Genomic DNA, 25445 nt, shown 5'->3' with positions numbered 1-25445 from the left:
GAGCCCCATGTGGGACAGGGACTGTGTCCAATCTGATTTGCTTGTACCCATCCCAGCAATTAAGGCAGTGCCTTGCACATAGTAAGCGCTGAACAAATATCACCATTATTAGAACAGGGCTTGACACATGGTAAGCACTTAGCAAATACCATTATTATTGTTAACTTGCCTGCGTCTCCAGGGTCTTTACTCCAGGTTCTTCCCGAGATCTCTCTGGGTCTACTTCTGGATAAAGCAGCAGCGTTGCTCAGTGATCTAAGTCACGTGCACTGGGAATTGGGAACCATGGCAACCTTTAAGCCCTTCTTTCACCCTTCTGATCCTCACGATCTCGATGTGCTTACTGGAGAGGAGAGCATTAAATTGCCACCAGCTTCTTCTGGGCCAAAAACATGCCTGATGCCAACTTCCTTGAGAATTCTTTCAGGAACAAAAATTATCTCTGGGTGGAGAGGGGTACCTTATTAAGACTCAGATTTGGACCTGGATTTCCAGTTGGTTCTAGTCACATGGGCTCATGTTAATTTGCCTGTATGGAAAAGGCCATGGTTAATTAGCTGCAGTAGTTCCTAAGTTCTTACTATGTGTCAAGCACTGTGGCAGATACAAGATAATCAAGTTAGACACAGACCCCGTCCCACATAGGGCTCACAGTCAGAGTGGGGAGGAGTACAGGCATTGAATCTCTTTTTTTACGGATGAGGAATCTGAAACACAGAGAAAGAAGTGACTTGCCAAGGTCATACAGCAGGCCAGTAGCAAAGCTGGGTTTAGAAGCCAGGTCCCCTGAATCCTGGTCCTGTGCTCTATCCACCAGACCACTTTGCCTCATTTACGGGTGAATCTGATGTTGAATGCTTATTCAGCCAACCCTCTTCAAAGCTCTGCAGGATATAGGAAGTGCCTAATGACCGCCCTAATTAAATAAAAAAATGATAAATGGACAGCCCAGAAAAGAACAGATGCCAGAAAAGCACAGGTGGCTGAGGAGAAAAAAGTTGGGAGGGGTTAAGTGCCAGATGCTCACTTTTCTCCCTTGATTGCCAGACCTGGAGCAAGTGAACTGGCCGAGCCCTGAAAATGTCACCCTCTTCCCTGCCTCCCAACCCAGAAAACCTGCCTCCTTTGAAGTCCAGTGTGGTAAATTCCAAGGCTGACCGGGAGCCCCAAGTGGAACAGGGCCTGTGTCCCACCTGGTAAACTTATAACTTCCTCAGCTCTTAGAACAGTGTTTGACATAAAATTAGCACTTAACAAATATCATAAAAAAAGGATTTGTTGTCAGGAAACACTTAAATTGAACAGCATTCCTGAGGCTGCCTGAGCAGAAGGCACCTAAGTACAGTGCTCTGCATTGTACAGTAAGCGCTCAAGAAATAAGACTGAGTAAATGAATGAATAATCAATTCTGACTGGAGAAGCCACATGGCCTATTGGAAAGAGGATAGGCCTGTGAGTCAAAGGACTTGGGTTCTAATTCTGGCTCTATCAGTTGAGGCTGTGTGTCCTTGGGCAAGTCACTTAGCTTCTCTGGGTCTCAGTTTCCTCATCTGTAAAATGGAGATTAAAAACCTGTTCTCCCTCCTACTTAGACTGGGAACCCTCAACTTGTATCTGACCCAGCATTTAGTATATTGCTTGGCATATAGTATGTACTTAACAAATACCCCCATCATTGATATGATTACTAATTTCAGGCCATCTTATTGGCCAAGCCTGAGTGCTAGAACTAAATCATGAGCTAATCAGAAAGTGGGCATTTATTAAAATGTGAAAAATTTAAAATGGGAGGAAGCAGTTGTTAGACTATAAGCTCCATCCCCCAGTGCTTAGGCAGATTAATCAGGGCAGAACTCCTGGAGGAGATGTGATTTGCGAAGAGTTTCAAAAATGGGGAGAAAGTGGGTCTGCTGAATGTGAAGGGGGAGGGAATTTCAGGTAGAAAGCTGGAAAGAGCACAAGACTGGGAGTCAGAAGATCTGAGTTACAATCCTGACTGGCTCTGCCACTTGTTTGTTGGGTGACCTTGGGCATGTCATTTAACTTCTCTGTGCCTCGGTTACCTCATCTGTAAAATGGGGATTAAGACCGTGACCCCTGTGTGGGAAATGGATTGTGTTCAACTTGATTGGCTTGTATCTACCCCAGTGCTTAGTACAGTGTCTGGCTCATTGTAAGCACTTAACAAATACCATTTATTTTTAAAAGAGGCTGTGAGCAAGAGGTTGGCAATGGGAAAGATGAGAATGAGACACAGTGTGAAGATAGTAACCCCCGTGGCATCTTCAACTAGCATTTTTTTTTTTTGGCAACAATCTTCTCTGGAGCAACAGTTATGAACAAAATCAGCCCTAAATTACAGTGGTGTCCAATTCTTCACGATTCTTAGTAACAAAAAAAATGCTTCAACTACAAAAGGGTGCTAATAATCTTCCCTCACATCCATCGTAAATGTCTTGAAGTCCTAATTGTTGTTCAGGAGGCTCTAACAGTTTGGTCCATATTAATCAGCTTGGATTCCTGCATATAATTGCTGTTAACTAGCTCAGAGACAATAACAGGCTGCTAAATTGGAGATGGAGAACAAATAGCTTCAAGAAAAAAACTGGGTGATTTTTATTTTATTTTTTTGCCCACCACATTACAATGATAGCCATTCATAATAAAAGCAATTAAGTGTTCTCTATTTAATATCTCACTGTGTCACTCAGCAAAACCACTTTTCTCATTTACTTTTCTCCCTTTCTTTTATTACCAATTACACAAACTTCACTGGCTAATTTAGAGGACTGTAAGAATTACTAGCAGCCTCTGAATATTTTTTAATATTCTACCAGTACAGTCAATCTAAAATGGAGGTTGGGGAGTGGGAGGTTGGCAGAGCGGTTTGCTTGGAGATTTTAAACGTTCATTCATTATTGTCCTGTTTCCTATACCAAAAAGGTTAGGGGAAAGTTATTCACTCTTTGTGAATAATATACTTCGACTGTCTAGATCAATGAATAAATGAATCCGTAACTGATGGTATTTATTGAGTGCTTACTGCGTGCAGAGCACTGTATTAAGTGTTAGGGACAGTACAACATAATTCAGTTGATAGACATGATTCCAGTCCCCAAGAGCTTACAGTACATATGGGGGGGAGGTGGACATGAAAATAAATTACAGATAAGGGAAATGGCAGAGCATAAGGGACATATGGGCCTGGGACTGGGGAGAATATCAAGTGCTTAAGGGGTATAGAAGAAAATCCTATGGATACACTACCAGAATGACTGCAGAAAAAGGTGGGGTGTTCAGGGAGAAAGGTTTCCATGGCATCGCTAGGGTCAGAGATGACTCAACAGCATAAGGCAAGGGGTACAGACCCAAGTGCATGGGTGATGCAGAAGGGAGGGCAAATTGGAGAAATTAGGGTTCAGTCGGGGAAGGCCCATTAGCTTGTAAGGCCCTGGTAAATGGGACCATGATTTGGACTGCGGTTGTAGCTTCCTATAGAGGTAGGCATGTAGTAGCTACTTAATAAACACTACTGGATCCTTGATTGGGAAATTCCTTAACTTTCCCTGGATAGGCAGAGCCCGCACCTGCCCTTATGAGCACTGTTGCTCACTAAGATTCTCCCAGACTCTCTCCTGAACACGAAGTTGAAATGTACTCTTCCATTTTCCCTCCCCTGAAAAAGAGGCTGCAGCTGTGGCCAGGGATGTGGTTCTGACAGATCAGTCATTGGTATTCATCCAACACTTACTGTGTACACAGAATGCTGTACTAAGTGCTTGGGGGAGCACCTAAGCGTTGGCAGACACACTTCCTGCCACAAGTAGCTCACAGTCCAGAGGGAAGGGGAGGCAGACATTAGAAGAAATTATGGCTATGTACATAATGAGATCCTAAGGCCTTTTTAGAACAGGGAGCTACGCTGGTGGAAAATCTGCTAGCCACCCACCGGCTCACAGCCTTTCAGGAGCTGCAAACAATCAATCAATGGCATTTATTGAGCACTTACTATGTTCAGAGCACTGTACCAAGCACTTGGGAGAGTACAATGCAACAGGGTTGCCAGACACGTTCCTTGCCCACAATGAGCTTATTGTCTGGAGGGCAGGGGGACCCAGACATTAATATACATACTTGATAATATATAATTTATAGATTTGTGCATTAGTGCAGTGGGGTTGAGGAAGGGGAGGCTATCAAATGTTCAAAAGTCACAAATCCAAGTGGAACGAGGACTTAATTGGGGAAGGCCTCCTGGAGGAGATCTCAGCTGGTCTGGCTCTTCGATGGGGTAGGTGGGGGAAACGAGAGTCGCCATAGACATCAATTCTGGCCTCAACCTCTCACAATGATTAAGGATGCTGAAGGATTAAGGAAGGACAGAGTTGGGCATTGCCAGCTCAGTGTGTACACTCCCTAGAGGCCAGGAATCATGTCAACCAACTGTACTGTACTTTCTCAAGCACTTAATGCAGTTTTCTGCACAAAGAAGGAGCTCAATAAATACCACTCACTGGTATTTGTGAAGCAGCCCTGTAGGTGATCTATCCCAAAAGGAAAGAAAAAATTAAACTGCTTCCATTTTCTTAGTCCAATATTTGAGGTTCAGCATTGCAATAATAGTGCAGTCAATCAATAGCATTAATGGAGCTCTGATTGTACATCGGAGACTTTGCTAAGCGCCTGGGAGAGTTCAACACCCTAAGGTGGCACAATCGGAGAGCTTACGATCTAATGAAAGGAATCATAAATCTGAGGGGAGGTAAAAATTTCATTTAAATCCCTTTCTGGGGCTCTTGCCCATCTTTCAGGAGAGTAGGAAAAAATGAGCAGAAGTTCCTTGAAGTAGAAACGTACTAAATCCTACCTCAACTCGAGACATCAGCTGTAAAATGCTTTTATTTTAGCACTCCTATGCCGTTATTCCAGAGCTCTCTCCAATCCTGCAAAGTGAACCCTGACTTAAACACTTCTCCTCCCTCTGAAACATTTGGAGAGACTTGAGAGAAAGATTAAAGTCCCATTTCAATTTAGCTTTAGTTCATGATATCTACCTACTACAGATAATGGCAGACCCACTATGACAAGATACCCTTTTGCTGCATAGGATAAAACAACTGGAAAATGAAATACAATGTTTACGTACAAACACGAACTGCCTCTAATCCAAAATATTTTATCATTAGTATATACTTGCATTGTTTTTCGATCAGGCTACCACAGTTGTTTCTCTATCACTGTTTTTCATATATTTCTATTGTTTTGGTCACTTTCTTTGATCTTGAAAATGTATTAATACCTTTAATGTTATTTCCCATGGGAAACTGTACTTCATGTAACGTCATTTGCCTTAACACTTCATTTTCATGGAAACAATTCCAAGTGATGACTGGGATAAAGCAGTCTATATTTTTTATTCTGTGATGTGTTGTGGAGGAAGAGGAGCCAGAGAGGGGTCCCTTACTTCTATGTTTAGAGAGAAACCCACAATTTTTAAAGATGCATCTAATTTCAGATTTTCACAAATGCCTCTGACTCACAATTCAGACTTCCATCAACACTGTGATGATCCTCCGTGCTTGTATTACTGAGTATTCGGTAGAAGTGGGTGGCCCCAAATCAACGCCTAAAACATGTACGATTGAATTGCATTTAATTATCAATGTATTTGTACTCCCATCAGATTTTCTTCTCAATTTTGAGCTTCAAATGATGGTATATTGAACTTAAAAGGCTACTGTGTAAAATCTCCCAGCAGGAAACCGTTTCCAAATAAATGATCTTTAGTTGACGTACAGAATATAACAGTTTCCACTTAGCCTTTCCCTCTAAAACAGATGGTGTGGATTTAAAGAAAAATTCTGTGGAAGTGGATTTATTAATACACTATGGGTAAACGCTGCGAGTTTCAAAGTGAAGACTCCGTGTGCCAGCATTTGTAATAACAGCCCATTTAGATTTCAATCGCTCTAGAGTGGAACCTCATTTCTGTAGAGTCCCTAGGACACAGTTCATATTACTAATGGTATTTATATAAGTGCTATGACCCAAGCACTGTGATGACCTCTGGGAGTGCCTTATTTTATCCTCATTTTATAGATGAGGAACAGAGGCCCAGAGAAGCATCTTGCCAAGGTCACACAGTGGGCTAGAGGAAAAGCTGGAATCAAACCTGGGTCTTCTGCTTCCCCAATCCATGCTCTTTCCACTAGACCATAGTGCCTTTTTTAGCACATCTTTCTTCCTAGTAAGCTAGGCAACAGGTAGCTCTTCCTCTGGAAGATGCTACTTATCTAGGAGGAGGGCCCCATCAGTATACCCCCAGAGGTGGCACATCAGGCTGGGCAGACTGGCACACTACACTACCAGTGGAAGGATACTGGAGGTTCAGGATTGTCATGACTATTCCAGTGCCGACAGCCCTGCTTTGGGTTTCTATTTCCTGCCCACTTCCATGCTATCCTCCACCTCCGCCTCTGGTGGCTCCTGTTTTTTTTTTTTTTATATTTGTTAAGTGCTTACTATGTGTCAGACACTGTACTAAGTGCTGGGGTGGATAAAAGCTAATCAGGATGGGCAGAGTCAATGTCCCACATGGGGCTCATGTCCCAGTCTTACAGATGAGGTAACTGAGGCCCAGAGAAGTGAAGTGACTTGCTCAAGGTTACACAGCAGACAAGTGGTGGAGCCAGGATTAGAACTCAGGTCCTTCAGACTCCAAGACCCGTAGTCTATCCAATAGGCAACACTGTTTCTCACTGCTGCTTGATTAGAGAAGGCACTTTGTCCACTGAGGGACTGCTGGCCTGCATACAAACTCTCCCACCCACCCTCGACCTCCATCCCCTAACTTAAAAATCAATCACCTCATCGGCCAGCAATGGCATTTACTGGGCTCCTGAGTGCTAAATCATTGCAAGAAAATGGCTGAAGCAAAACATATGATCCCTACCCTCTAAGAGCTAGCAATCTAATGGACTATGCATGTAATTTGGAAAAACACCCCTCCTCCGCTCCAGATTGTAAGCTCATTGTGGACAGGGAATGTTTCCGTTTATTGTTGTATTATACTCTCCTAAGAACTTAGTACAGCGTGCTGCACACAATAAGCACTCAATAAACACGACTGAATGAATGAAAAACCATCCCCACTCTAGCAGATAGCAAATATAGCAAGTTACATTTCCTGAAGCTCCCTCTTACAACTGCCTGGTTGTCTGGAAGTGTGGATGCACTACCACCTGCTTTCTCTGTTGGAGTATCGGCTCCATGTGGGAAGGGAGACTGCCACTTCTTTGCTTTGTGCTTCTCGTGTACTTTCCAAGCTCTTAGCATAAATGCTATGACTCTCCTTGTTCCTCATCCACACAGTCGTTGCACTTGAAAAGCTTTCCCAGCTCAATCTCAATCCAAATGCCCCCTTTTCCACGCCAGCAGCCCCCACTCTTAGGACAATGATCAGTACCGGTGTCCACACTGGAAGGTCAGAGAAACGCGGACACAGAGAAGAGGCTCGACTGCAACAAAGCTGGGGAGAGAGATTTAGTGCTCTAAATGCAGTTGATTCAAGAAAATCTCCTCTTTCTGCTTCCACGTCAAGGATACACGCCTGGGGCCACCCAACAGTCACAAATCAATTTTTCAGAGCTTTCGTATCATGAAACCCAGGCAGGATTTTATTGTCTGTGGCCTGGAGACCTGAATTTTGAAAACTCTCTGACAGCTGAGTACTAATATGAATGTAAAATGCTGGCAACCGTGGTCTTCTTTCAGGATGATGATATGTTTGTCTAAGTTCCCTAAGCATCTAATTTCCCTCAACCATGACTACTGTTATTTATCCTGAATATTGCTAGCCATTCCAATTCTATCTCTGCCTTATAAGGAAAGCCTTGGAAACCGCTCTTCCACATAATCTCTTCTTCTCATCTGTAAAATGGGGATTCTGTATCTGTTCTCCATCCCCTTTAGACTTGGAACCCTGGGGGAACAGGATTATCTTCGATCTACCCCAGTGCTTAGTACAGTGATTGGCACATTGTTTGGCATTCAGTTTTGACAATCTTTAGACCTTAAGCTCATCGTGTGCAGGGAATGTGTCTGTTTATTGTTGTATTGTAGTCTCTCAAAAGCTTAGGACAGTGCTGTACACACAGTAAGCGTTCAATAAATACAACTGAGTGATTGACTGACAATATTCAGTGAGCTCTACTGTATGTAGGCTGGATTTCCCTCACAATAACCACAGAAATGGGGGCTCATTGTCTTTCCTCCCAAAGAACCCAAAGTGTTTTTGTGGATTAATCACAGCTTTCCTCACATTAAGGAGACATAGGAACCAAAGTCCCTATTTTACAAGATGGACAGACTGAGGCCCCAGTTCCCCCCTAGGACTGCACTGAGCCCCCTCCAGAGTTTAGTCTGTTTGGTGCCTTAGGGAAGACTTTTTCATGGTATTTGTTTAGTGCTTACTATGTGACAGACACTGTTCTAAGCGCTGGAGTAGAAACAAAGTTAATCAGGTTGGACACAGTCCGTGTCACAGTCCCAGACTAAGTCCGTCCCCCTTTTCCTCTGCTCCTCCTCCCCTCCCCACTGCCCCTAAACCCTCCCTCTGCTCTACCCCCTTCCCCGCCCCACAGCACTTGTGCATATTTATACATATTTATTATCCTATTTATTTTATTAATGATATGTATATATCTATAATTCTATTTATTTCAATGCTGTTGATGCCTGTCTACTTGTTATGTTTTGTTGTCTGTCACCCCCTTCTAAACTGTGAGCCCAGTGTTGGGTAGGGATTGTCTCTATCTGTTGCCAAATTGTACTTTCCAAGTGCTTAGTACAGTGCTCTGAACACAGTAAGCGCTCAATAAATATGATTGAATGAATGAATGAATGTCTCACACGGGGCTCACAGTCTTAATCCCCATTTTACAGATGAGGTAACTATGGCACAGAGAAGTGAAATGACTTGCTCTAGGTCACACAGCAGAAGCGCTTAGTACAGAGCTCTGCACAAAGCAAGCGCTCAATAAATATGATTGAATGAATGAATAACAAGTAGCAAAGTGAGGATTAGAGCCCAGGTCCTTCTGACTTCCAGGCTTGTGCTCTACCTGCTAGGCCATGATGCTCCAGGGCCACTGACACTTTGAAGCACAGGGGTTGGCAGCACATGATGCTTAAGCCCTGCATCTCCTCAGAGCACACAAAGACCTGGACAAAACCCATCGAACGTTCCTCCCTGCAGAGGAGTCTGTGTCGTTTTGCATTTACTCAAGGTGATGAGGGGAATTTTTGCTCCTTCAGGTAAGCCTCCTTTTGAGGCAGCTGTGCCTGAACTAATATTATTTTTTAATTAAAGAAATATATTTACTGTTTACTCAGAGGGCTCTGACTCCCATAGAACACCGTCTAACCTTTTGTAAGATACACATTAAGAAGCGTCAAACTGCTTTCATACACAGCCCGCACCAAACAAAGATAGCAATTATGCGTCAGGAAATGTTCACTCTCCCAAAGTCAGAACTAATCTCCCTTTTGTCCCCTTTTGTGTCTGCTGCAAGGCTTGCCCTTTTGGCATCTTGAATTAAAACTTATTTTCCAAATTTTCACCTTTGACTCCTCTCTGAGCCTGCCAAATTTCACTTCAGTTGTGGGATCCAAAAGAAATATGCAGTCTAATAGTAACCTTACCAATGCTGAGTAAATCTGGGCTGATGGAGGGAAGGGTGAGAATCTCTCATAGACACACCTCTAATCACGACTCCAGCAACCACAATTGCTTGGGAATAGTTTACAGAATGGACCAAGGGTGGAAATTCTCAAGCTGAGGTCTGCATTTTAAATTTGGGAGTATAGGTTATTGGAGATTTTAAACGGGTATATCAGCGATCCTTAGTTTTCTAAAAAGATATTTTACAGAAAAATATTTTCTAGAAATATGTCCAGGAGAACCTCCAAAGACCATCTGGGATGGTTTCTCCCCGGATCTTGGCTCCTTTCAGGGTTCTGACATATTTTAAATTCAAGCAGGATTTCATAGCTCTGAAGATCTAGTCCCCAGTGGTGTCTGCTGCTCTTGATGTCCCAGAGATCACCTATTCTGGGACCACAGACCGACCCCGTTCTCTCTTCCAGCTTCCTTGCAACCGTCCACCTCTAGACTGTAAGCTCATCGGGGACAGGGAATGTGTCAGTTAATCGTTGTGTTGTACTCTCCCGAGCTCTTAGGACAGTGCTTTGCATGCAGTAAGCGCTCAATAAATACGACAGGATGAATGAATGAATAAATACAGCTGGGCATAAGGGATCTGGGGAAGAGAGTGTGGATGACTCGGGGCAAACCATCTCGCTGTGGGCAGGAAACATGTCTATCAATTCTGTTACGCTGTACTCTCCCAGTCGCTTACTGCAGTGTTCTGCACATAGTAAGCACTCAATAGAATGGATTGAAACCATCTCCATTACAACCTAAACAACTGAAATGAATACCCTGACTGTAGGAATTTCTTTCCTCTCTTAACCACTGGAATCTGAGCGATGCCTACCTGAACGGCAAGGGGCCAGAAAGACACCCCTACTGGATTCTCATCCACCGACTGTGCAAGAGATTACCTCTCAAAGATACTTATGCTCATGGATGCTGTCTGCTCATCACCTTAGAACCAAAGGCCAACTTGCTAACTATCTATTGTATTGTATTCCCCCAAGTGCTTTGTAAGGTGCTCTGCACAAAGAAGCACTCAATAAATATGACTGACTGATTATCTATTCCCACCTTTCTTTAGATCTGTAGACATCTGCATATTTTAACCAGGAAAGATGGGGAAAACCTAGACTGTCTGAGACTGGGTTTGCTAAGCAATTCTCAACCCAAACTTGCTACACATCAATAAGGACAGCACAGCGGTGCCCTTCCCCAAAGTGGATTAACTAAAAGGGCAAACCAAGGGACAGGACGATGGAATGTTCCATTTTCTTGTTCACTTGGGAACAATCGCTTCTCAAATCTAAAATTCTTCCAGAGATCCTAGTCCCTCTGCACTGAAGAGGTAGCTCTACTTCAAAAGCATTTTCATTCCCATCTGCTTCTCATAGTTTTTAAGTCACCAAATGGTATTTAAAAAGAAAGACTGACTTGTGTGAAACACTTTAGTCAGAGGCCTAGACTAAGGGCAGCTTTGAAGCCCGGGGTTAAATTTTATGGACGTGTCCCCTGTAAAATGACAAGAGCTGGGATTTATATTGTGAAAGTGATAAGGCCGCCTTTAGCCATAGCACTCAGAGAAGTGGCAGGATAATTAATGTATTATTTCAGTTGAAGGAGACACTGACAGCAGCTTTTTGTGCTTGGGAAAAAATTTATGGGGTAATTGAGGAAATGGCAAGAAAAAAAAAATTACCTGAAAGGGTGAAATAAATTCTTGTCGAGAGACAGTTCTTCACCATCTCCCCAAGAAAAATCCTATAAACCGAATCTGAGACTGACAGAAATTCTGTCCGCTGTGGAGTTATTTATACCCTTCCCTTCTACTAGATGGCAGTATGACACGCAGAGAGAAAATATCCTAGGACAGTCAAGTATTTTTTGGTACGAGGGAATGAGATATTGAAGAACTTCACTAAATAATATTACTCCAGCAGTGGAATCCGGAAGCGGGTCTATAAATACAAAGGAAGAATACTCACCGGTTCGACACCATATGAGAAGAGGGCATATTCCCTATCGGGAGACACTTCATATCGGATGGCTTTTAACAACTCCTAGAAACACACAGAGAGATAAACATAAGCAATTGGACAGTTAACTGAGTACAGCCATTAATAGGATGTGTTAATGGGGAAAAACAGCCATGCCAACTTTCTGAGAAATGGTTTTGAGACCGTAAGCTTGTTGTGGGCTGGGAAGGTGACTACCAACTCTGTTAAACCGTACTGTCCTAAGTGCTTAGTACCCTGCTCTGCACACAGTAAGCACTCAATATATACCACTGGTTGATTGAAATGACCCTTCTATTTCTTCCCATCGTCTCATTATCTGAGCATGAATGACCAAAGTTAGGCTGTCTTGTGGGTTTCAGTAGGAAGTGGCAGCTGCCGTCCTGCTCAAGTCAAAGGGGGATTTCACTTTCTCAAGGATTGTGTTTAAGGGAGCAGCTGATGGCCACAAACTAAGCACCTTGAATTCAGTATTCAACAAATTACGCTGATCTTTATTTCTTGGAAACTTCTGGAAAAGGAAATCCACTCATGCACAGAGGAACTATCACCAGCCCAGGCACAGCCCACTGCAGCCTCCTCCCTTCCAGTGGAAGGAGCACAGCCTCAATCCGTGTTCATCTGAGTCACAGGCACCACCCCTGACAGGATCCAGTGAGAGGGCAGTCAAGGAGAGAAGACCAAAGAGGGAAATGTTTGGCACCCAGGTGGGGATAAATACTTCACTCTACACTTAAGCACTATAGTAAAGTGAAGAATGAAACCTTCTTTCTATAGAACACTTATTTTTCCAAACAGCTTTCACATTAACATCTCATTTTATTTTCACAACATCCCTGAGGTAGGGAAAAGCAGGTGTTATTGTCCCCATTTTACAGATGAAGAAACTGAGGTTCAGAAAGACTAAGTGGCTTGCTTGGGGCTATGCAGAAGGCTGATGGCAGAGCTGGGACTAGAACCTAATAATAATGATGATGGTGGTGGTATTTGTTGTGTACCAAGCACTACACTAAGCGCTATGGTAGATACAGATTAATCAGGTCAGACACACAGTCCCTGACCTGCAGCGGGCTCGGTCTCCTGACTCTCAGACTATTCAGAGAGCTGCCTCCTCTTTGGCTTGATGAACCACCATCTCTCTAATACGTTTTATGCTTTTATTTTCTGGAAGTTTTTAAAAATAGAGTTTTCCAGAAACTCCAGGCGGGGCAACCACTTCCTAGATTTAATCAAGACTTCTTTCTGAACCAAGCTCCCCTGAATTTCATTACAATAACTCGATCTACAATAGGGGAGTTAGTCGCTGCCACACACGCGAAGGTAAGCTGTGTCAAGGAGGTGGGGAAGGTGCTGCGGGAGAATTACATATGTATTATTGCAATTGTTCAGTAAATGTGTAAGAGCCTAAGGACTTTATCTTTCAATTATGTGTGATATGCAACACTTGTTTCCAATACCTGCAGAGAATTTCCCGCAGTCCGAGAGAAAGCGAGCTTTCGGTTTATTAAATTAGTGTGGGTTCAATTTCACATTATCTTTCGTTGCTTAGCCTGTAGTATTACAAGTTTATTGCTTCTGCCTGGCCATACTAAAAGTTGAAAACTAAAGTCATTTTCTGCTTTATTGACCTGAAGGAAAAAAACCCTGAAATTATCCCGGTCATTAAAGAAGGTACTTACAATTTTTTGGCTTTCTATTAATATGGTAGAACGGTTCGTCTCGACATTCCGCAGCATGACCGTGCCATTTTGTTCTCGGTAGATGAATTCCTTATCTGTAAAGACAGCAAGAAAGGGGAAGCATGAGACATCAAGAAACCCACTCGGCCTTTGATCGGCACGCTGGCTGCTGATGGAGAATGGAGCCCCATTTGCGTCAGAAGTATGCCAACTTTTAATCCGAGCAGAGGCCTGGAGTTCTGCCTCTTCCACTCGTCTCAACCCTTCAGGCCTGAGCTAATAACTAGAACTCCTCCCACTCACTTGCTGTATGAATAAAAATAACAACAACAAATGGGGATTAAGACTGAAAGCCCCAAGAGGGATGTGGCCTTTGTCCAACCTGATTAGCTTGTATCTGCCCTAATGTTTATTACAGTGCCTGGCACAATGTGGGCGCTTAACAAATATAAAAACAAAAAGATGAGGAAATTGGGACCCAGGGAGGCTAAAAGTGACTTGCCTAAGGTCATACAGAAGGCCAGGGACAGAGTTGGGATTAGAATTGGATCTCTTGCCTACTGGTCCCACGCTCTTTCCCCTAGGCCATACTGCCTCCTAAGAGCAATATTCTATGTATATTTTTTTAAAAGAATTTCTCATGGCCCAAGATGCAAAAGGAAAATTAATTTAATGCAGGAGCAGCACAGAAAGACTGGATTTTTAAGCTCACTTTTGTTTCTCTCAGCAAAAGTGATAGTCAGTGGAGGGTATTCTGGATTTATTGCATGTAAGAACATCATAACATACAGATGTTTTCCTGTTAACTCATTTTTAGGAATTGAGGAAAAGTGTCTGTCTCTTGAATCGAAAAACATCAGCTGACTTTTAAAGTATATTAAATCAATCAATCAATGGTACTTATTATGTACCTGTTTGAGGACTATGTGCAGAGCACGGTGCAGAGCCCTTGGAGAGTACAAACAACAGAATTAGCAGAAACTTTCCCTGCCCATAATGAGCTTATGGTCCAGATGATGCTGTTTGTACCACGTGATTTACAAATGAAAAGTTCAAAGGCATCGACCAACCGGGCCAATAAAAAGGAGCTGTAACACCATGTAATAATACTAACAATAATGGTGCTTACTATGTACTGTGCACATTCTAAGGGCTGGGAGTAGAAACGGTATAAGCAGACAAGTCAAAGTCCCTGACCCACATAGGGCTCAGAGACTAAGGGAGAGGGAGAGGCACAGAGAAGTTAAGTGACATCTAAGCCCACACAGCAGGCAAGTGGCAGAGGAATTAGAACCCAGGTGGTGGTGGTAATAGTGGTGATAGTAATAGAATTTATTAAGCATTTACGGTGTGCAGAACACTGTACTAAATGCTGGAAAAGAATCCTGATTCCCAGGCCTGTGCTCTTTTCACTCACTGTCAGGAGTAATCAGTTCTGACATGGCCACAGGTATTGAGAACAAGTTTTTGAGTATAAAAAATTCCACGAAGAAACCCCATCAGCCTCGGAAGAGAGTTTTACTTTGGAAGCCCATAATGCTCTCCAATAATAAAGTAAATTTCCTTTTTTTTTTTTTTTGGTTCAGTGCTTCCCTAATTTCAGTTAACTGTTCAAACATACTCCATTCTCAACTCTCTCTGCACACCCTTACTAGTCATTTTCTCCCCAATACCGAGGCTTACTTCTAAAACAGAGGATTCGAGTGACACGGCAACGGGGCAGGAAACTGGAAAAGTCAGCTGCAGAAGTAAAATTGGGTCCTTCAGCCTGGGAGTCAAAGGTGGTCTTGGAGGGAGATAGCGGTTCGCCCTCTGGTCTCTTTTTTGGTCATTCTGCAAGAACGGATACTAGCGGGGTGTATTTTTCCTGGCAGTTGGAGACTCTGGAAATCTCGGGGGAGGCCGATGACAGATGGGAAGGCCTGACAGGTTTCCTGCACCTCCTGGTGGAGTGTGCGCTTGCAAACTCTAATGACTGCCGCCAGAGTTGTCCCTCATCCGATACAGAGATGCCACTGGTTCTGTTCATTTCCAGTCACTTTCCATCTTGACTCCTGCCAATGAATGTCACGACTCTGAAGCAGGACCCGAGAGGAGGCTGCAATAGCTCTGTGGAAAGTCAGGGGATCAGGGGTCTCTCCTAGTGAAACATCTGTGACAAGCCGTGTCCGACGCCATTACATGACACAGCATGGCTGCCTCAACGTGTGTGATGTCTCTTCATCTGGTATTGGCGAGGACTGTCAGAAGTTGCTCTAGGGAACGCCCCAAACCTACAGCTCTCTCCCTTCTGGAAAACCATAACAATGCCGTGGGGGAAAATGAGACTACCAGGTTTCTCAAAAGCAGGGTCAAGATCATGCAGTTCCCAACTACAGCCACCCTGCAGTTCATCCTCCTCATCAATTGTATTTATTGAGTGCTTACTGTGTGCAGAGCACTGTACTAAGTGCTTGACAGTTAATCATAATAATCATAAAATGACTGTGGTATTTCTCAAGTGCTTACTATTTGTTAATCTCTGTGCCACACACTGGGGTAGACTGCAATATAAGCAAATCCAAAGTGGTCCCATCTAAGGCAGAGGAAGAATAGGATTTAATCTCCATTTTACAGGTGGGAAAACTGAGGCACAGGTAAGTTAAGTGGTTTGCACAAGGAAAAACAGCAGGCACGTGGGGAGGTGACCCAGGCCTCATGACTCCCATCCCTCTGCTCTTTTCACTAGCTTTAAGTGTGATCAAGGCCCCAGTTGTTTCCAGGAAATCCTTATCAATTGGGTGCAGAAGGCTCCAACACAGCAAGGGAGAACCAACTGGGCTCGTGCATCTCTTGGGTTCATTGTCAGAGCAGTCAGTTTGCCCTCATTCTTTCAGAAGAAGCCATGGACCACAAGCGCCTCTGGAAAGCAGAAGAGCGGGGGCAGTGGCTCCATTTTTAAGATCACAAGCGGAAAAGCCATTTATGTAAAGCAACTAGAATTCTACACAGCAGGTGTCATATTTCAGAAGTTAAAGGTGATTTCCCATCCCCAAACCCTGTGAGCCAGGTGGGGGGACCCCTGGAGACAAGCAGAATCATAAGGAGGAGGACAAGGAAGCAAATTAATTCTTCCCTGAGAAGGAGCACAGCCTAATGGAAAGAGCATAGAGTCAGAGGACCCGGTTTCTACTCTCAATGCTGTTTGCCTGCTGTGTGATCTTGGGCAAGTCACTTAAATTCTCTTGGGCAAGCCTCAGTTTCCTCAATTGACAAATGGGATTCAATAACTGTTCTCCCTCCTACTTAGACGGTAAGTCCCATGTGGAACAGAGACGGTGTCTGACTTGATTATCTTTTATCCACCCTAGTATTTAGAAAAATGCTTGACACAAAGTAAGCACTTAACAAATACCATAGTTATTCATTATTATTCAGAGCGAGGTGAGTGATTCCCCCACTCTCCAGCTCTCAGGCCATATAAAGGAAGGAAGCGTGGATTTCAAAATGTGGAGGTCTTTGAGGAGGAAAATGAGGACGAGATGCTCAGAGGAAATCAATCTCCCACACTCTGTCTGGAGGACTGCAGCACCTTTTCAGATCAGGAAATATCGACCTTCGGCAGAGGATTTGGATGCTATAAGAGAAGCCTCGTGGCAACTGTTTGAAAGAAAGACCAGAGAGTGGAACCGAGATAAGCCAAGGGGGTTGACTATCTCATGCTGATGTTTGATGCTCTCTGGAATGGGGAGCTCCCTAGAGCTCCAGGGAATCATCTCAGGGAAGCAAACTTTGGACCCCCAGTAGGAAAATGGATGATTTGATTGGGAAAATTGAAGTCAAGGACACAAGGGCTCCTTTGGGATTTGAGTCCATTACGTGGAGCACAAAGAAGAAAAAGTTTCCTTCAGTGGTATCTCGGCTCTAATAGTTGCGTGCCTCAAACTTAATTGCAAACACGAAATTACTGAGAATTTATGACCCAGGATCCATTTTGGCAGCTTTGAGAAAGACTCGGGCAAAGGCCCTCAAAAAAACATATCTTCAGAGCAGGTAATTACCCGTTCCTTTGAAGACAATGCTCAGTGGTTATATAATTTGCACACTGCTCACCAGACAACCAATGAGACTTGGGCTCGGTCAATTTTCAAATACACTCGTGGGCTGCCTAATTGGGTTAAGAGGAAAAAAAATCTTTTAATTTCAGCTCTCCTTGTGTTGTTGGAGTTTTAAAGGTTTCAGTGGAGTCAGGTTTGGTGAAAGATGTGGGTCTGAAGTGCTTACTGTACCAAAACTCTACTAACAAGAACCACAGGGACCCAGGCTGCTTTATCGTGGTTAGTTCCCCATCAGGATCCACTGAGAAGTGGAGCTGATGGGCCGCCTTACTCTCTCGGCTGCAACTTGAACCTCCTAAATAGCCAGCACCTAGAGAGGATCTATCTTTTGGGAGCAGATGGAGAGGAGGTGGAGATAAAAACTGCCTCTTGAAACAGGAATTGCCTTCCTTTCTTCAGGGTCAGCTTCAGACATTTCTGCCCCTCGAGGCAGGGAAAAAATCTGTCACCTTTCCCATGCCATATGACTTCACTTTGTAATGCTGGGCTCACCCACAGTGTAACATAATGACATCAGACAGAACTCAGTTGTGGGGTAGACACAAGCTGATCAGGTTGGACCACAGCCCAAGTCCTACATGGGGACTCACAATCTTAATCCTCATTTTACAGACGAGGTATAGATAAGTTAAGTGTCTTGCCCAAGGTCACCCAGCAGGATGAGAAGCCAGGTCCTTCCGACTCTCAGGCCCATGCTCTATCCACTAGGCCATGCTGCTTCTCAGGGGAGTGGGCTCTGACCTATCCCTCCTTCTTTCAGAGTCAAATTCATTGTTCTCCCAGGCATTGGTTCAGACAGACTGGACCTCTGCTAACTTCCAACATTCTCCCACCCAGCCCTGACAGTGTGCTGGGAGGCGATCGCTTCACGGGTGTATAGTCTAGTTGGCCCTGCCTTTCTGTTTTCCGGGTGGCCTTGATTCCTGAGTCCTGTGGGCTCAGGGCCAAGACAGTGTGCCAAGATAGGGGACCCTGACTGATAACACTAAAATGCCCAAGGATTTGAAGTCAGGCCTGGGCACCGTCAACTCAAACCCCCACACTGCTCCTCCCTTGACCTGACACAGATATTATTATTATTATTATTATTGTTATTAATAATGGTATTTGTTAAGAACCTACAATGTGCCAGGCACTGTTTTAAGCACTCGGACAGACGGAAGCAAGTAGGGTTGGACACAGTCTCTGTCCCACATGGGGCTTACAGTCTCAATCCCCATTTTAGAGATGAGGTAACTGAGGTTCAGAGAAGTGAAGTGACTTGCCCGAGTTCACACAGCAGACCAGTGGTGGAGCCAGGATTACAACCCATGACCTTATGACTCATTCTCTATCCACTAAGAGAATGATCCAAGTAAGGAAATTCCCCACAGTGTTTGTGCGGGAAAGGGAGAGAAAGAAATGATCCAGAGTCTTTTATTCTCTCTGGATGAGTGGGTGGCTCCTCTTGGAAGAAATCATTCACTTCATCAAAGATATTCGTTTATAGCTGTCAAGATGGGAAAGGGCCTCATTAGGAAAGAGATGCCAACGGGTCCTTTCTCAAAGGGAACTTGAGGGACTGATGACAGGTGAAAAACAGATCATGTGTCAAAGGAGAACTCTGCCTGCGTGTGGGCTGCTTTCAACTAGTTGGCGAAATGTCTCTGAATACACCCAGTTCTGCAAGAACCGGGGCCTGCGTTTCATGAGGCAGGAAGAACACGAGGAAGAATTAGGGAAGAGCTTTCTTCCAACCCCAGTCTGTTCTCATAGACCATGATCCACATGTTTTACAGATGAGGTAACTGAGGTAACTGAACCACAGTAGGTTTACTGTAGGAAGAAATGGTCGTGTGCATGCGGTTGGCAAGATGGAAGATGTGATGTTTGTAGGCTTCTCGGCCCCCGTGTTGGCCTGACTCCACTGTACTAGAAAGGATTCTGTATTTATGAAACTATGGAATTTAATATAGTAAAGAAGCAATGAAGAGTTTAAAGCATTTTAAAGAGTTTCACTTCTGTTTAAAGAGTTTAACTAAGAGTTAACTTCACTTCTCTGAGCCTCAGTTACCTCATCTGCAAAATGGGGGCTAAAACCGTGAGCCCTCTGTGGGACAGGGACTGTGTCCAACTTGATTATCTTGTATCTACCCCAGATCTTAGTACAGTGCCAGACTAATAAATGCTTAACAAATACCACAATTATGATTATTATTATTGATTGACTGATCCATCACTGTTTACCCTGCAGGACATGCTATGATTACAAAGCCAAGACCATCTACCTGCCACAGGCCCTTCTGCTCCATTTAAGGCCCCCCCCATAATCTGGATTACGGTCAAAGTATCCAAATCATGGGTACGGGCTCCCAGCCCTGATAAAAATGCACACAGGACCAAAATAGCATTGACCGGTGAGGGCTGTAAATCGGGCGATTATATTCAATACAGGCCATCAATACGAGTTCCAATTTAACGAACAACAAATTGGCCTACTTCAAAAGAGAACAAATTGATCTGCATTGTAATCCAAGCAAAACACAGTGAGACTCGGCTAATCTTCAGGTTACATTATCTTAGTCATCCAAAGAATCGATGAATGATACCTCCGGTCTTCCATGGTGAAATGTGTTGTTTGTATCTGAGAAGCAACACACATTTTAATGGTGCAAACCCCAATCAAAGGCAAAAGCAACGCAGTAATCTTTTGTCTGTAATGAATTCTGTCCAGTGAGCGGATGAGAATTTTCAGCCTGATTTATAGCTGTCAGGGGCTCGGATAAAGGTCATCGCTGAATCTCATTTTGAAACCTGCCTTTCTGAATGGCCAATGTGTAGTGTAAACGATGCTGAAAATTGTAATGCTCAGACAGAAATCTGTTTATTCCATTACATAATGGATTACAAAAATGGCACCACTGAGACACCCCTTTCCCTCTGTCAAAGCACGGGAAACTGAACATTTGGAAGAGCTGAGCGTCACGCAGACCGCTTCGGGCTGCTACTTCAACAGGAGCAATCAAACCGCCAACCACGTGAAGCCGTTTCAAGGGTGAAATCTTTTCCACCCTTTCAACACCTCAAAATTCCTGTGGAAACCCGCCGAGTTAGTTTCTGCTAAACGCCTCTATGGTTTCAATTACACAAACATCATTTTTTAGGACGTGCCGGAGTGCCGAGTGGCGAACTTGCTGAACGATGATCTAGCCCCGGGAACTCTATCCCGGCTCTACTCATCTGCCAATGAAGACACATCACTGGCTCCCTCTGATTCAATGTCCCTGACTCTCCTGGGCACAACCGCTGGTAAGGAGAGGAGGCTGTGATGATAAATCCACTCAAAGGGAAGAGCAACCTTTTTTTTTTTTAAAAAAAAAAGATGGTATTTGTTAAATGGTTACTATGTGTCAGGCACTGTATTAAGCATTGGGGTAGATACAAGATAAGCGGGTTGGACACAGTTCCTGTCCCATATGGGGTGCACCGTCAGATCTCATAATGTCATTCCGTCTGTGTCACCTATGCCCCCTAAATGCTTTGTCAACTCACCCCACCCCTCGACTTTATGTACATACCCCTACACTTTCTTTCTTCGCCTAACTGTAATTTATCTTAAAGACTGCCTTCCCCACATGAATGTAAGTGCCCTGAAAGCAGGGCTTGTGTCGACCAACTGCTGTACTCTCACCATTGCTTCATTGAGTGTTCTGTACAAAATGGTCAATAAATGCCATTTATTGACTGATTTAATACCCCAGCCCTTAGCCCAAAGTAAGCATTTAACAAATGCCTTTATTTTGTGCTTGTGCACACGGGAGCAACGTCGCAATGTTGCATTGTACTATAATGCTACAAGAAAGTGGGGTTTGGCTTGGCATGTTGGAATGAAAAAGGATGCAAGGCCTGAGGCCAAAACCAACGTGCCTTTGGAAGCCATGCCACTTGAACTTAAAAGGCAACCTTGATGCACTAGAGAGGTAAAGGGGAAAAGAAGAGGAATTCCAGTCCCGGGCCCAGAATCAGTCAGATCTCGGCTGGTTCCACTGAGGGTGGTATAGAGCCAACCTGAACAGGTCCTCCTGGGATCTGCAGCCAAGGGAGTGGGGCAAGTCCCTGGGAAAAGTGCCAATCTCCTGCCAGAAATCCTCATCTCACTGTGCTTCAACCAGTCAATAAATCAGTTAATCTATGATATTCACCGACACGGAGTTAGTAGACAAGAGATCTCTGCCCTCAACGAGTTTACATTCTAACAAAGAAGCTTACAGTCTTGAGGGTCAACTCTACAGCCAGCCCCTTCCAAAAGCATCTCCTCCTTTCCTGGCTTCCGTGCTAAATAGAATTCCACAAATAGACACCCAGCTGTCCGATCTCGCAAACTCGGCCTAGCATGCGAAATGACCTGCAAACAGTGCTAGCTTTGGCAGCTTCTGAGTTTTGGGGCCATTCCCTTCCCCCCCGGGTCTGTGGCATTTTGAAGACCCGGCCGCCGCTGGTCATCCACCCAATCGAGTACTTGTGCTTCTTGCCTCCCGCCCATGGGAACAGATAGCCAAATACAATTGATTGACTGACTGAAAGACCAGAAGGGCAAAATGAAGCGAAGGGACTGGAAGCAGTCCAGGGCTGGGCCTGTCTCAGTCACTGCCACGAGCCGGGGGAAGTGAGAGTCCTTTCTCCAGGTGTCGATATTTCTCAAGGGCCTGGGTGCGGAAGCCTATACTGGGGCCATGGGCAGGGCACCAAAGGAGCTGGTGACTCCTGGGATGAAAATGGCCCCAGAGTCCAGCTTTCCTGCTTGACTGGGTTGAGGGCCCTTGGCTTCCATTGCTTATTGTCTGTTTTTCCCATTTTGGGAAAATAGCCCCCTTGCACTGGCTCTGACTGAAGGCCAAGCAGCAGGCAAGTGGCTCGGATCAGAACCCGGGTCTTTTGACTCCCAGACCTGCGCCCTTTCTACTGGGTATACCGCTCCACCCGGCAGGGAGATCCAGGAAGGAAGAGGCCTGTCCTGCCTGCGCTCTCCTGTGTCCCGACCTTAATTCCACAAAATGACTGAAAAATCATTTTTATCTTCCTGGGATTATGGGTCATTATCCTTTTATTGCTTTTAGTGTTTCGGACATGAAAGACAGCGAGGAAAACTTTTCTAAAGAGGTGATTTGCGGCAATTTAGCTAAATGCGGACTACCCCATCACCCTGGTACATTAAGTAAGCACAACATGAGAGAGTGCATTTTATTATGCAAAGCCTGGTTTGAAAAAGCATTAGCCACTTAAGCACCATATACACCAATATGCTGCTTTTGCAAAGTAATTGTTTTCTGGTCTCGTCTGATTGCACAGTCACCAAGGAGAGCAGACTCTGACTCGCTAGAAGCTTTCCCCGCCCTCAAAACCACTCCCCACTCTGGGTTGACAGAACTGATGCCTCGTGGCAATCTTGGAAAAGCACCTTAATCCACCACATCTGTGTGTGTCCTGTGCTTTGTCTGCTGTGTGAGCTCAGGCAAGTCACTTCATTTTCTGTGCCTCAGTGACCTCATCTGTAAAATGGGGATTACGACTGTGATCCCCATGTGGGACAGGGACCGTGGCCAACCTGATTAGTTTGTATCTACCCCAGCACTTGGTACAGTGCCTGGCACATAGTAGGCGCTTAACAAAATCCATTAAAAGAAAGATGCCCAATCAACCAATGATATTTATTGAGCGTTTGGTCTACCGTCCACTAAAGAGGCAATGGAAAATGGCCAGGATCCCACCATGCTTTCAGATTCACCTGGTGAAGAGATATGAATAGACATTTAAATAGATATTTTCTAATTTGCCAATTCTGTATCATAAATTATTTATACTAATGTCTGTTTACCCCTCTGGATGGTAAGCTCGCTGTGGGCAGGGAACGTGGCCATGTTCTCTGTTGTACTCCATTCTTCCACTCTCTTTTCAGTGCTCTGCATTCAGTAAGTGCTCAATAAATACCACTGATGAGGGTAAAAAGAAATTGGGATAGCTCTGATGCCTTCTTGGAACAGCAACAGACCATGAGATTCCTACAGACCTCTGCATCCCACCTCCAAAGGCCCTCTAGCTGTTTCCTGTACATTTGATTGAGGACTTTCTCCAGGATCCTGTCAAGTGAGGCCTCATGACTGTAAGATCCTTGATGGCAAGAGTTGTGGCTACCAAAACTATCGTTTTGAACTCTCCCACACACCTAGTATGGGTCTTTGCATTCTGTAAGCATTCAATAAATACCCAATTGATTTCCCAACAGTAAAGTACTCCTTAAGGGGAATTTAGCCACTTTCATTTTTCTTACATGGAAACCTTTCTCTTACTTGCTTTTAAAAAGTGCCATGAGTTACTACCATCAAAACAAGGCTTCTCCTTGATTTGAATTGGAAAAGAACCTTAAAGAGGCTCCAAATAAAGACTAAAGAATCAAACTTCCACTGGGCTGTGAGGGGAAAAGAACTTTCATATCTCCTCTTTGGGGGTCCTCGAAAATAAGTAAGCCCGAGACTCTTCTGCCATGAGGACGCCAAAGGTGAGAGTACAACTTTGTAGAACAACGGATAAAAAAATGGAACCCTGGAGTTATGCTGAGACTGAACTTCTGCCCAGAGACGACGTGGTAAATGCAAAAATATAACTATCCCAAAGATGCATAAGTCAACAACGGCTGGTTGTGGATGCAGGAGACTTAAGTGATAAGCTTCTAAAATCAAACACCCTTTTACAGAGGTCCAGGGTGATGTTCACAGTGTGCATTTTCTGTACTTTCCCCTTGACAAACAGATGCTTAAGCATTCGGGACCATTTTACAGAGCCATTTTTCTCTGCATTTTGCACTGTTACAGGAGAAAGGATTGTTCTGGGGGTTGGAAGTGACAATGATCGCTTTGACACACAGAAGGGGATATGAGCCATGAATCATTTTTCACAAAAATGCCATCCCATATGCTGATTTGGGGACTCATCTGTTCATTCCAGGCTCTCTCTACCACCACATCTTTTTTTGTTATTACCATCGGTGTTACCGGCTTTGACAGAAAGGGTTGCTCTGGCCGGAACGAGCACTTTCTTTTTGTTCAGGTTAGAGGGATGCAAAGCATCAGATTTTACCCTCAGGGTACACTATAAACATTAGTGATGACTTTTTCCTTTGAGTGAAAGTATTTTAGATAATTTCTGTCTATAAGTTTATATATATATATTATACATAGGTAGTTGTCTTTATTTGAATCAATCAATTAATGGTAATTATTAAGTGCTTGCTCTGTGAAGAGCACTGTACTAAGTGTTGGTATTTGTTTGTTAAGTGCTTACTATGTGTTCTAAGCGCTGGGGTAGATACAGGGTAATCAGGTTATCCCACGTGAGGCTCACAGTTAATCCCCATTTTACAGATGAGGTAACTGAGGCCCAGAGAAGTGAAGTGACTTGCCCACAGTCCCACAGCTGACAATAGCAGAGCTGGCAATCGAACCCATGACCTCTGGCTCCCAAGCCCGGGCTCTTTCCACTGAGCCAAGCTGCTTCTCTGCTTTAGTGCTTAAAGGCACTACTGATGGAAAAATTCCCTTGCGATTAAGTGTGCGACTGAACAGGCCAACGTGAGACTCATAGACCCGGCAACGTTGTGCCCACACAAAGGTAAATCCACAGTTGTGCCATTGTGTTTGTTATTGCCATTGTTCTTGTCTGCCTGTCTCCCCCGATTAGACTGTAAGCCCGGTGAAGGGCAGGGACTGTCTCTATCTGTTGCCGATTCGCACATTCCAAGAGCTTAGTACAGTGCTCTGCACATAGTAAGCACTCAATAAATACTGTTGAATGAATGAATGTTTGTGGCACCTGATGTTGTTTTCCTTGTTTTAAAAATATCGTTGCCTTGCATACGTTTAATGGGAATGTGAACAAATTACCCCACCACAATAAGGTGGGTATTCTT

At 44.1% G+C, this 25445-nt stretch overlaps 1 protein-coding gene across 5 annotated transcripts in view; it reads right to left on the bottom strand.

Annotated features, from left to right (window-relative positions):
- DPP6 (dipeptidyl peptidase like 6) overlaps positions 1–25445 on the bottom strand; it is a 618762-nt gene that overhangs the window by 130592 nt on the left and 462725 nt on the right. For all 5 annotated transcript variants that reach the window (XM_029077439.2, XM_029077436.2, XM_029077438.2 and 2 more), the window contains 2 exons: positions 13407–13501; positions 11698–11772 (listed from right to left, as the gene is read on the bottom strand). In XM_029077439.2, the coding sequence (XP_028933272.1) occupies positions 11698–11772; positions 13407–13501 (170 nt within the window). The remainder of the gene's footprint in view (positions 1–11697; positions 11773–13406; positions 13502–25445) is intronic.

The sequence above is a fragment of the Ornithorhynchus anatinus genome, chromosome 13 (genome assembly GCF_004115215.2).
Source record: "Ornithorhynchus anatinus isolate Pmale09 chromosome 13, mOrnAna1.pri.v4, whole genome shotgun sequence".
In the NCBI taxonomy this organism is placed as follows: Eukaryota; Metazoa; Chordata; class Mammalia; order Monotremata; family Ornithorhynchidae; genus Ornithorhynchus; species Ornithorhynchus anatinus.
Note: the sequence above shows the minus strand (reverse complement) of the source record. Positions and strands in the feature narration are given on the sequence as shown.